The sequence below is a fragment of the Bacillus rossius genome, assembly GCF_032445375.1.
Source record: "Bacillus rossius redtenbacheri isolate Brsri chromosome 4 unlocalized genomic scaffold, Brsri_v3 Brsri_v3_scf4_2, whole genome shotgun sequence".
NCBI classification, from domain to species: domain Eukaryota; kingdom Metazoa; phylum Arthropoda; class Insecta; order Phasmatodea; family Bacillidae; genus Bacillus; species Bacillus rossius.
Genome location: NW_026962011.1, coordinates 46,418,704 through 46,432,347, shown reverse-complemented (window position 1 = coordinate 46,432,347; position 13,644 = coordinate 46,418,704). Strand labels below are relative to the sequence as shown.

Below are 13,644 nucleotides of genomic sequence, written 5' to 3'. Positions count from 1 at the left end.
ATTTTCTCTCCGGTACATTATACAGCATTGTAATAAATTTTCACTGATTTTTTTTTATTTACCATTACTGTAAATGGGAGATGTGGCTTATTTTTTTTCCATTAGTATAGCCGTGCGAAGCCGGGTCGGGCAGCTAGTTTACCAATATCTGTGATATCACATTAATGTTTCCGTTCCATTTACAGTGTATTGCAATGACTGAAACAAGTGGTTAGGAGTTGCAGATTTTGCTATTTTTATTTTGCTTTTTTGTTTTGGCGAGTATGGTGGTGTTTTGTGGATGTGTATTGTCGATGGAGCGGGTTTGTCAGAGGAGAGCGGTGTCGAGGGAGGGGTTGTGTGTCGATGGAGCGGGTGTGTCAGAGGAGGGGGGTGTCAATGGAGGGGTGTATGTCGAGAGAGGGGGGTGTCGAGGGAGGGGTTGTGTGTCGAGTGAGGGGGTGGGTGTCGAGGGAGGGGTTGTGTGTCGAGAGAGAGAGTGTGTCGAGAGAGGGAGTGGGGAGGGGGGTATCATCAGAGGAGGGGGGTGTCGAGGGAGGGGTTGTGTGTCGAGAGAGGGAGCGGGTGTGTCGAGAGAGAGGGGGGGGGGGTGCCGATGGAGGCGCGGACCTCAGCAGGTGCAGGCCGCGACCGGCAGCGGCGGCGACGCCTTGGGCGCGCACGGCGGCCCCATGTCCACCTTGCGCGGCGGGCCCGTGGTGGGGTAGTCGTCGTCGGCGGGCAGACGCAGCGTGTCGCTGAACTCGGAGTGGCGCGCGCCGAACGAGAAAGCGGGGGGCCGCTTCCACGTGTAGTCGCCCGGGTACTGGAAGCCGGCGTCCACCTTCCTGGCGCCCGGCGGCGGGAAGCGGTGGCCCATGGAGTAGGCCGGGGGCCGGGTCTTGGTGAGCGTGGCGGGCGTGGCGGGGTAGCCCGCGGGGCCTGGCGAGCCGCTGCCGCGCTTCGCCGAGTCCAGCCGCACGCCCCTGGGCAGACCAACCCCCAGCACTCGATCACTCCCCGAACACTCGCGCAGACATGGAGATTACGAACCAACATGTGGTGTGTTACAATTAGGGACCGGAAAAATTCGCGGGTTCAATGACCTGCAGGATGAACTCCACAGTTTTACGTACACTCGGTAAAATGTCACCCACTTATTGGCTGCTGTCTTGTGAGACGTCCCATCGTATTAGCCTGTGGTTCGATAAAGCTTTGGTCAAGGCGTTTCTCATTGGCCCAGAGTCACCCAAGTGAGTTGTGAGCCAATAGCAGAGGCAGCGCTGAGGTATAACTATTTGTATTTTAGCCTATCGCGAAATGAAATCCCGAATTTTTCCGGTCTCTAGTTATAATTAGACACCGGAAAAATTCGCGGGTTTAATGACCTCCAGGATCGACTCCAATATCCTCCACACACTCGGGCAAAAGCCAACTGTTCATTGGCTGCTGACTTGTGAGTCGTCTCGACTGGGAGGCCTGTGATTCGACACTTCAATGAGTGAGGGTCTCTAATTGGCCTTCAGTCCTCCAGATTAACAGTGAACCAATGGCAGAAGCAGCACTAAGGTACCTATAATTATTCGAATTTTTAGCATAACACGAAATGAACCCGCGAATTTTTCTGGTCTCTAGTCAGCAGCCAGGGAACGGCGTGGGTCTGCTCGTGAAAACGCGGAGGACAACGGAGGCCGTCGCAGTGGCCTAGTTCCCCCCCGGGTCGGCAGTGGTGCTCACATGGCGAACGCGGGCGCCGAGTTGGTGTCGGGCGCCGCCGGCTGCCGCCCTATGGTGGTGGGGATGCGATACTGGTTGGGCCCCGGGGTGGTGTGGCGCCTGGACGACTCCAGCCTCTTGGCCAGCGACCAGGCGGGCGGGTTCTGGCTGCCGGGGTGCGGGTGTAACTCCGGGCTGTACGCGTCCGGCCCGGGCGTCTGGAACCGCTCTGGGGGCAGACCATGTCACACGTGCGGAGCGCAGAGCTTCAGAGGTTGTCTGGAAGGTCGGTTCACGGACGATAGTTTAACGTGACAACGTCATAACAAAACATTGATGAAATTATTGCATAATTTAATGAATAAAATTGAATCATACATTGTATGGATACAAAGAAGAAGTGAAATGAAATCTACAATTTAATTGATAAATTTACTTTTATTTGCACTCATTAATTCAAATATGTTTATTTCTTTAACGAAGAGTTTATTTTAACTGTAACTTTTATACATTTTTGCTATTTAACTTCTTCCAATCTGTGTTATTCTGTTAAGGATAGGAAAAGTAGGAAACGAATTGGAGTGTTTCAAGTTTAATGTGCCTCGAAAAAGTCAAATCGATGGTTGTTCCAATCGAGTGGAAGAGAGATAGATGCGGCGCAAGCGTACAATGAGCGTAACGGGACACAGCGTAACGGGACAATGTGCGTAACGGGACAATGAGTCGTCCTTTTTCGTGCGTGCAGCCCGCGTTCATCGATTTATTAAACGTTTTCACGTATAAAAAAAAAACACCCACGCGATCTGAGAACTGCTCGGATATCAGAGTGGGGTCTGGTTACGAAGAGAATTCAAGAATGCGCTGAGGTGGATGGGTATCTCTGTTTCCGCGACTCGTTTTTCGAACTGTAATTTTAAGGACAGTTAAAATGACCAGAAACCGCGTGTTTTCATTTCTCAGGCACATGATGTCACGGTTACCGCATAAATTTCATGGCCGCCCCGTGCACGACGAGAAGACTGCGCGCAGTTCAGAGGCGACACCGCGCTAGAAGCACCAGCGAGCGTCGTGTATTTATCATCCCTGCTCGCTAACACAGATACACCCCTCACTAGGCGGGACCCTTAAGCTTTTGTGCGTAAACTTACGACGTCAAAAACTCTTGCCATTACCCATTTAGCAGACGGGGTCTAAGACTTTAGACTAATGATAGGATGTTGGGGCTTGTTAGGGGTGTGTCACAAGGGACACGTGTCGTTCCTAGAGACCGTAAAAATTCGTGGGTTCAATGACCTCCAGGATATACTCCAATATCCTCTACACACTCGGGCAAATGCCAACTGTTCATTGCCTGGTGACTTGTGAGTCGTCTCGACTGGGTGGCCTGTGATTCGACACTTCTATGAGTGAGGGTCTCTAATTGGCCCTCAGTCATCCAGATTAACAGTGGACCAATGGCAGAAGCAGCACTAAGGTATAATTATTTAAATTTTAGCCTAACACGAAATGAACCCGCGAATTTTTCAGGTCTCTAGTCGTTCCCTTACCAAATAAAATTCGATATTATTTATGTTGGTTCTACTTCAAACAGATGTACGTTTATTTATTACTTTTTTTTATTATTGGGAACCTACAGACACTGGGAAATAAATCGGTCATGGCCTATTATAAGGATCCATCCCACCTATAAAACCATGGCTAAACGTATTTCCTGTTCGGGATTCGAACCCAAGTCATCTCGAATGCGCATTTTAGTGTTTCACCATTGTGCCATCTCCCCCTATCTGGTCGATATAAACCAAAACTGTATAGTAAAAATTGTAACCTAATATAGGTTTTTAATGTTATATGTGAAACGAAGCAGACTAACATACGATTAACTTAATTGGAAGTACATTTTTAAGTAAACCACAAAATAATATATCTCAGTATACAGAGTGTAGGATATTGATTGAAAATATAAATTCGATAAATAGTTGTGTTATCTCTTCCTTGACTGGGTCTTGAATACGCCACCAATTATTGATATACACAGAAACTTGTCTACGCAAGAGGCAGTCATGGCTTACGGTTTGCCATTAGAACTGTGGGAATCCGCTGGAATCCGCTGTTGTAAACATTGGCAGTTGCGTTTGTAAACAAAGTACACTAAAAAAACCTACTTTTGATAAATATTATAAATAATAGTTACTGTATTGTAGGTAGTAATCTATCACAGAACATACCAGAATTCAGTAGTACGAAAAATCAAACGTTTCAACGCATTGGACCTTGTAAATAAGCGATTATTTATAATTCCAACAAAGCATCAGCTGAGTCCAGAAATTGACATTATTTTCACAGTATCATTGGCCAACAAGTTGGCAGAGAACTGCAGAATTCACCTTATACCAGGATACGAACATTTGTACAATTATTGATACCCTCTGTTATTGGGCAATTTGTTCCTTCACATTCCCTACTAGACAACAAATTAAGTTACCTAGTTATGAGGAACCATCCCAGTTACTAAGCGGCAGTTAGCCAAACAGCAAAAGATTTCGAGACCAGTATGTTAAAACTTTGCAGTACTATCCGCGTTTGGTGGTTGGCTGCTTTATTTCAAGTACATGTCTACTGTCAGCGCACCTATCACAGCCATTCAGTGCGGAAGCAAACGCGACCTGAATGGCCCGGCCAAATAATACTAAGTACTTCTTACAAAAATTGGCTCTTTTTTTTAAGTTTTTTAATTTTTGTTTCATTTGAGCATACTTTTTTTTTAAACCACGGAAAAGATAACTGAATATGCAATAATTATATTTCATTTAGTTTTAGCGTGCTTATTTTGTACGCAGTTAGTTCTGGAAAGTTATTCTGGGAACTTTTAACTACTGGAAATACTGGGACAACACATTGCGTAAATGCGGGGTAAGAATTTGAACCCAGTATTGCTGTAAAATGTACAGTGTAATGAGATAAAAGATCTTATCAAGAAAAATGATGCCCCTAAGGGCTGGGCCCAGAAAACAAGGTGAGTTCTGCAGGTCCCTGTAGCAGGACGGATGCACAGCTGGGAGCAGGACTCACTGGCGTGCTCCAGGCGACTGCCCATGGTGATGCCGGCGGGCTTGTTGGAGCCGAAGCGGGTCACGTTGTCGGCGGGCTTGTACTTGGGCCCCGGAGTGACGTACCCGCGCCGCGTGTCCAGGCGGTGGCCCATGGACCAGGCCGGGTTGCGGTAGCGCGTGCCGTCGTGCTTCACGTAGCCCACCGTCGACGGCAGCAGGTACTTCGGCCCGGGCCCTGCGCAGCGCCAGGCACGACCCCCTGTGATTCGCACTCTCCGTCCGGCGCCGCTCGTCCCGTGTCCGTCCCCGCTCGGCCCGTGTCAGTCTCGTGTCCGTCTCCTGTCCGTCCCGTGTCAGTCCCATGTCCGTCCCATGTCCGTCCCATGTCCGTCCCGTGTCCGTCCCGTGTCCGTCCCGTGTCCGTCCCGTGTCCGTCCCGTGTCCGTCCCATGTCCGTCCCGAGTCCGTCCCGTGTCCGTCCCATGTCCGTCCCGTGTCCGTCCCATGTACGTCCCGTGTCCGTCCCGTGTCCGTCCCGTGTCCGTCCCATGTCCGTCCCGTGTCCGTCCCGTGTCCGTCCCGTGTCCGTCCCGTGATCAAGTCAACCTTCACTAGCTGAGCGAACCAAGCAGTGAAGAACGAATGAAGGTAAATTATAATTTGTATGAGAGTTAGATTCCTGGTGCAAAGTTCTGGTGGTAGAAGATGAAGTGATGGACAGTGATGTAAGATAAATGTTGGACAGTAATATAAGATAAAGGTATTGGACAGTAATAGTGAGTTGGACAGTAATATAAGATAAAAGTGTTGAAAGCAAAACAAGATAAAGATGATAATAACAACAGTAGTTAATGCAAAGAGAGAAGATTCTGTTTGAAGGAAACGACCATCACCTGTCTTACAATACGTAGTGTTCGTAATTATTGAATATACAACTATAGGAACTTTTTAAAATATTTTAAGGAAATATGTAAGCAGTCCGAACTATAAGAAAAGGAAAATAACTGTTTAAAGCACGAATATAATGAACATTTATTGCTATCGACTGACTGAACATCTTCTAGTATAGGAAGATTTGATACTTGAAGTTCCGAAGAAAATTTTGAAGAAGTATTATAATAATTATATTACATAAGGATATAATAAAACCTCTCGTGCTCCAGAAAACACAGACATGTATATATATAAGGTTGGTATATGTATTGCTGGAAGAATATCATGAAGAACCCTACACCTAGTATACCTTAACAAGGGTTTGGACTTATGAGACGGATCGAATATGTAGGGCTATTACTAATATGGATATATCTGTCCTGTGTTCGTGGTTGAGGCAACAGATCGGAATAGATCATCTGATGGTCATGATGATGGTAAATGGTGGATTATGAGTGGTGTTATTACGATGAGGGATTAAGGCTGGTTTTATTATGATGATAGATCAACACCTATTTTCGTCTAATACCTGCATCTACCTTGCGCCCTAGCATCAATTACACTCCATCCTAACTATGATTATCCTATCCATCCCACACATTGGTTGGGTCGTACTGATGCTGATGATCATGAAATGGATACTGGTGAATTATGATTGTTTATGAGGGTCAGCACCTATTTCGGTCCAGGACCTGTAACACCTAACATACCGAACATTCCGCTCCATATTGACCTCAAATGAGCCTCTCTGCATCTCGCACATTCGTCAGACATTCGGGCAATGTCGATAGCTGAGAGGCAACAGATAGGAATGCATCATAAACCAAAAGCTCACTGATGATAATGGATGATGCTGAATGGGTGATGGATAATCATGTTGATGGCGATGATAGAGATGATGGCTCAGTGCCTATTTCGGTCCAAGTCCTGCAACTCCTAAAATCCCAGCAATCCTCTCCATTAAGACCTCTGACGAGCCTTTACGTCTAACGCCACTCGTCGTATGCACCTCGAGTCTGTAGCTGAAGTGAGATATTGGAATACATCATCACCCATTGTCTCACTGATGATGACGATCATGATTATGGAATATGTTGGATGATAATGAATGATTATGGATGATGATGGATGATAATTTTGATGATTTTAATATTGATAATGATGGTGAATACTTCTTCTAGTTACTTACTTTTTTCGTCCTTAACCTTCAATTATATAAGAAAATCAATCTTTCATGCCACTTGTAAACATAACTTTGCAACAAAAAAAAGGGACTTCTTATTTGGTAAACTAGCTATAAAAAAGCTGCCTTAGCATTTACAAGGAACATGCTTCCCAAAAAAATAGGTCTTTAAAGAATAAATAAGATATGCTTAAGTGACTATTTCCATTTTGTCGATAATTTTTTTTCGTCTATAAATATATATATATATATATATATATACACATATATTACAACAAATGGTGTTGGTCTGTTACACTCTCCTGCGAAAAGTATTCAACAGATAACAGCTGCAAACACAAAAATTTTCAAATCCAGTTACGCCGGATGGCTGAAATAGTGTTAGACGTCTCGTAGATGTGGAGTTCGTTAAAGGCGATAGGAAGCGTTGAGATGATACTGGAGCAATCACGGTGTTAAAGGGTACGGTAAACTGGAGTGGCCCGAGAAAAGGCTGCTGGGAAATGCAACGTCACCCAGGTTTGCAGCTTGCAAGATATCCGGGTTCAACCTCGCAGGATTCAAACCCGGACCACCTTGGTACGGAGATAGATGCAGTCGAAATGAGAACAACCGTCTACCCACCGTTCCCATCCGGATTCACGATTCTTTCCTAGTGTTTTCCCTTCAAACTGTGTAATAAAAATGCAAGCGTCAACCTTTTGTACAGTTACGGTTTGCGTTACTATCCAATTGCTAACTAGGGTGACTTCAACTTCGGAACAGATACCCACTACATAGACTTGTAACTCCATGGTCCTGAAACGTTTACTCTTTACGGGCGGATCTATGTTACATGTAATTATTGCCTTTATATTTTACGTTTATTTGGGGGGGGGGGGGGGGGGAATAAAATATAATTCTACTTACCTTTGCTCCGGATCATTTTTTCCCTGGGAGTTTCGCGCTCTACTTCTGCTTTCTCGTCCATTTTTGTGAGATAATTAGTTTTTTATATATTTTATTTAAAAGAAATGAATTTTCACTTGTAAATTTAGAAGAAAGGCCGAAAGAAAAATGTGTTATGTAGACTGTTCCGGTGGTAGTTTTTACTTGTGTGTTTTGTTTTTCGGCATGTTTACAAACAAATATTTAATGTCTTTGCATAGAGATACGTTTGTAAATAAGTGTTAACAAAATATTTAGTGCATGGTTTAAAGGGTAAAATTCACATCGGTTTCCATTTGTGCCCCTTTGACCATGCCCTTAAGCAATGTTACGTCAGTATTTTTAAGAAGCTTTAAATGGTAAAGAAAAAAATTTATTTCGCTATTAGCATTACATTAAAAGTTACACTCCATTGAAACCCATTGTCAAACTTATTTAAATCGTTTTTGTTTGATGGAAAAAAAAAACCTTTTTTAGAATTCTGTAGAAATTGTTAAATAAATATGTTTTGTGTAAGTTAAAATATTATTTTTCTTAGAATTTTGTGACGTTTCAATACAGAAAAACTTGTTTCGTTCACACGACGTAAGATCACAAATTAAACTTGAACTAAGGCCTTAATAGGGAACTTGATGTTTGAATAATTGGTTACAGATTAAGTGTATTCAAATATTTAAAAAAAAAATTAAAACTGAAAAAATGTTATAATTTTCAAAACTATAAATGTACTTATTTAATAAACTCTCTTGTTTTCAGTGAATCTGTTAGCTCAATAAATAACTGTTAAAGGTGTGTGTATCTTACGACAAAAATCAGTGGATCATAAACGAAAGATTTATTTAACTAAATAATTGTATCATCGAGATCTGTAAACAGTACTTTTTCATTTTTAATAACAATCCTATCATTTTCATCTAATTTTAAATCGAAGCCTCACGTATTCTCTTCTTTTCCAACTTGTTACAAAGACTTAGCATCTGGCTTTTAGCACAAACGTTTACGGAAAATTATGTAGGTACCATTTCCTCAACTAATGAAATGCGTGTGTAATTTAAAGATATTTTTAACAGTTTAAAATGATAATAATTTTATATATGTGGGGTTCTCTTATAATGAGTTGTGACTTCCTCAATTGTTTTTTGTTATGAATTACTTTACGTAAAAAAACACAATCGCTGTAAAACTTACATAAAATGTTCTATAAACCTTTAACTGAATATGATTATAATTAGTGAGCTAAAAGTATTTTATTACGCTGATATATTTGACATTTTCACATAATAGTTAATTATTTTCTGAATATTTCATAAATAAATTTCATTTCACCTTTCACTGACACTTAAAAAACGTACTTCAAAACTTGTCATTTAAGTAAGGATTTTTAATAAAGTTTTTAATAATAAATAAATTTCATTTCACCTTTCACTGACACTTAAAAAACGTACTTCAAAACTTGTCATTTAAGTAAGGATTTTTAATATAGTTTTTAATCGTTCTCCGAATGACTAGAAGAATATAAACAAATATTATAATGAGTTAAATTAAACCGAAATGATATTCTGTGAGATGTAATTATGTTTACTTTTTTTGCGTATAGTGCAATTCGGAGTAGTTTAAAATAGGATTTTGTTTTAAAATCATACTTCTTTAGGCGCATTATAAAATAAATATGAGAGTGAATTTTTAAGTCGCACGCACACAATGCAACGAAACTTTCACAGGATGGAAAAAGGCTACATACACATAAATATTAAATATGTGCTTTTAAATCTTATACTTTAGTGATTAATATTGAATACTGGTCCATATCATTAAAAAAGACTAATTTGTTGTGAATATCAGTGATAGAAATTGTGATTAGAAACGTTTTCAAGTGCATTTATATAGGTGAGGTTCTGTTCCCGTATGTATTATTTATTTGTTTTATAAATTATGAATTAATACATTATTATTTAGTAAAAAAATTTAATTTAATAAATTAAATTAAACATTCAGCATAGTTACTGATTTTCATTATTAATTAAAATATATCTCGATTATTTTACTCATTTAAATAAATAATTTCTTAAATTAATATTTAATACTGAGAATCTATTTTTTTTTAATTATTTCATTAAATTTCTAGTTTACAAACCGTATTTATACATATCTAGTCCTTTTATAATTTAATTTATATTTATTATACTCAGGAAAATTTAGAGTTAGGTTTTAATTACGCCGAGTAAGTGTAAATTCGAACGCGTGTACATGTATACAACGAACACGTTTTATTTTTATTTATCACCTGAACCTGCTGAAAGAACAAAAAATATATATAATAATCCGTGATTGCGAGATGTGGGCGTAGGACTGAGGACGTTTCCCCGTCGCTGGACTGGGGAACCCTTATTTTCACAGACGAGAGAGCCAAACGCCCGATCGTGCATCTTCGGGGTTTTTTATTTTGTTCATTGTAAATAAATATGGCTGTGTTGATAAAAGGATGCTAATGGTCCATTAGTAGAGACCTGAAAAATTCGCGGGTTCATTTCGTGTTATGCTAAAATTCAAATAATTATACCTTAGTGCTGCTTCTGCCATTGGTCCACTGTTAATCTGGAGGACTGAGGGCCAATTAGAGACCCTCACTCATTGAAGTGTCGAATCACAGGCCAACCAGTCGAGACGACTCACAAGTCAGCAGCCAATGAACAGTTGGCATTTGCCCGAGTGTGTAGAGGATATTGGAGTCTATCCTGGAGGTCATTGAACCCGCGAATTTTGCAGGTCTCTATCAATTAGGTTAGGTAAGCTACATTATAAATACTTTAAAACATTGTGGACGGTTGATTTGGTTAGGATAGCTACATTAAATATACGGGGGGGGGGGGAAGCATGGACTTCGGGGAACTTCGGGTTTTGGCTCTCTCGTCTGTGGACAGAAGGCTTCACGCTGGACTGCGGTGGCGGGCGCGGACGAAGCAGCCGTCGCGCCTGTCGGGACTGCAGTTCGGCCGGCCGCCGCCAGGAGCGCGCGAGTGCCTAGTTGGGTGAGGAGAGGGAGGAGGGCGTATATTGCCTGGCGCGCCCGTACATCAGGGGGGGGGGGCCCCCTTGAAATATCACCGCACTTTGGGGGGCAACAGATGTGGCCGCTCAACCCCCACCCTCCCCCCCTTTTTCGCAGGACTCTTCTCTTCCGCGCCGCATTTCAACCTCCCCCCTATCCCCCCAACCCACCCTGCGAGTAGTTTTTTTTTTCTAAACCTCTCCTCGCAAAACCTTTGTTTCGCTTTTGCACAGACAGAGAGAGAGAGAGAGAGAGAGAGAGAGAGAGAGAGAGAGAAAGATTTTCGAGGCCGTTAACGCCCGCTGATCACCGTCTGTCGCGGAAATGTGCTGCCCGCTCAATCCCAGGCCTCGCTAACCTTGTCCCTCGCAGCTTCCATTCGACGGGCGAGGCAGTCAGTCCTCTCTTTCCCCCCCCCCCCCCTTGCCACAACCAACTCCGTTTTTCACCAACCCCCAACACGTTTCCCTGTACGACGCGAGCGAGATTTTTTTTTTTTTTTTTTTTAAGTGAAACTTCTTTAAATAGGTATGGGAGATCCAATGATCTGGGCTTTCCATAACCCGGGAGCAGAATTTGTGATTGGTGGACCCTTCTCCCAAACCCCCCTCCCTTCTCTCAAACAGCAAATAACGGTACCAGGCATCATATATTATTTTCATCCGTGCATATTATAGGTTAAATTTAAGGTAAATTTTATCAAAACCGATGTTCTTAAAAATGTTTAATTATAAATGTATCAAACTTTGAATGGAAACACAAAAGTTGTTAATTTACAATATTGTAATCTTATTTGACAGAGTACAGTAATTAAACTTACTTTAAATATTGATTCACTTTAATGCTATATATATTCAAGGTAAAAAAAAATTGTTGACATATTTTGACCCCCCCCCCCCCTTACACACACATGCATACACACACACACACACAACTAGGTCCGTCCCGAAGACATTGACGCTGTTTCTTCCTTGTGATTGGCGGCCGTCTGCAAGAGAAGTCGTTGCCTTGTTTGACCAATCCATTCAGGACGCGTTTGCTTCCGCGCTGAATCACTGTGATTGGTGCGCTGACAGTGGACACGAACCTGAAAGACACCCACCCAATCACGAAACACAGGCCATGCTACAGTGTTTTGACGCTTCAGCTGCACTATATCTTTTCGAGGAAAATACATGCCCTTACGTGATAGGTAGAGACCTGAAAAATTCGCGAGTTCATTTTGTGTTATGCTAAAATTCAAATAATTATACCTTAGTGCTGCTTCTGCCATTGGTCCACTGTTAATCTGGAGGACTGAGAGTCAATTAGAGACCCTCACTCATTGAAGCGTCGAATCACAGGCCACCCAGTCGAGACGACTCACAAGTCAGCAGCCAATGAACAGTTGGCATTTGCCCGAGTGTGCAGAGGATATTGGAGTCTATCCTGGAGGTCATTCAACCCGCGAATTTTTCCGGTCTCTAGTGATAGGGTAATCGATTACGCCATCTGTGCACATCTAACATAACGAAGAAAAAAATGGATGCGAGAATACTCTGATATTTGGAAACACACTTAATTATGCTTTGAAAATAGAACTTTATTTACTAGTGCCTGTCAATGTCTTCAATGGAATCTATGAATGAATTAAAGATTTTATGATAGCTAAGGAATTATACATAACCCTTTTGGAAATGCCTATACAAATTGTCACAATTCTAATGCTAACATTAGAGGTTAGAGTTGTGATTTACGAGTTGCGGAAGTATGCGAAAGTATTCAAAAGTATGTGAAAGTCTGCAAAAGTCTACAAAAAATGCAAAAAGAAGTAAGTATGTATATGACCGTTGCCACGTGTACAATAGAGTAAACAGATGTTGCTCAAGGTCATACGGGGGGAAGGGACTGGCTAAGGGACAGTTTCTATTGAGTGTATATTCTCAGAATTGTATATTTTATTCATATAAGAGACAAAAATAGGCATTTTTACTTATATTAAGTGCCTAACTACGTATTTACGTGGCATTTGTGTGAATATCATGTAGAATCTAACTCCTACAACTTTTATAATGGCGATATCTTAGGAATCGTGATTCTTAGGAAATAAAGTATAAGAACCATTTTTGTAGATAATTTTATAATCTACAATTTGTGTCAGGGCTAAATTTTTGATAAATCTTACCGTTTTTCAGAAACATCTAAAAAACCGAACATTTTTACCTTTGACCTTGAATGACCTTTTTAGCACACATAGGATCTATGGGGAATTTTGGCACTTTATTTCTACTGGTGTATCCAAGGTATCTACCAAAATTCAGCTCTGTCGGAATTTTTGTTATTTGATCACTATTTTTATGTCTATTTTGACCGGACTATATGTAGCCATTTGTAGATGTATTTAGCCGTATGTAGCTGTATGTAGCTGTATGTAGCCATTTGTAGCTGTATTTAGCCATGTGTAGATGTATGTAGTCATTTGTGGCTGTAGCAATTATGACTTGATGTATGTTTTTGGACATACGCCATTGCTAAGCAATGGCGTATGTCCAAAAACTTACATCAAGTCATACAACTCCCTATGCACAAATCTTTCAAAGATAATATGTAGCAATTATTTTTCACACACCGGTTTTTCACACCCACTGCTATCATAGTTTTTTTTTGTATCTCGACGAGGTCATTCGAGACACAATGCAGCGCCTATCGTAATAAACCATCCAGATATTTGCCTGGAGCCAGTTGAAACCCGATGTCAGGATGGCCGGCAGGCCGGGGTTCGAACACGGCTCCTCTGGATCGCGAGTCTCGTACCTCAACACTGTTCA

At 41.7% G+C, this 13,644-nt stretch overlaps 1 protein-coding gene across 2 annotated transcripts; it reads right to left on the bottom strand.

The window, feature by feature from the left end:
• Nucleotides 1-214: 214 nt before the first annotated feature.
• On the bottom strand, nucleotides 215-7,986 carry LOC134542218 (ciliary microtubule associated protein 1A-like). Of its 2 annotated transcripts, XM_063386297.1 has the most exons (4): nucleotides 7,771-7,986; nucleotides 4,765-4,980; nucleotides 1,717-1,924; nucleotides 215-965 (listed from the first exon to the last, which is right to left on the bottom strand). In XM_063386297.1, the coding sequence occupies exons 1-4, from the start codon at nucleotides 7,829-7,831 to the stop codon at nucleotides 611-613; spliced, it is 840 nt and encodes a 279-aa protein (XP_063242367.1). In that variant the 5' UTR covers nucleotides 7,832-7,986; the 3' UTR covers nucleotides 215-610. The 2 variants fall into 2 exon arrangements, with proteins under 2 accessions (XP_063242367.1, XP_063242368.1); XM_063386298.1 differs by lacking the exon at nucleotides 1,717-1,924.
• Nucleotides 7,987-13,644: the final 5,658 nt, after the last annotated feature.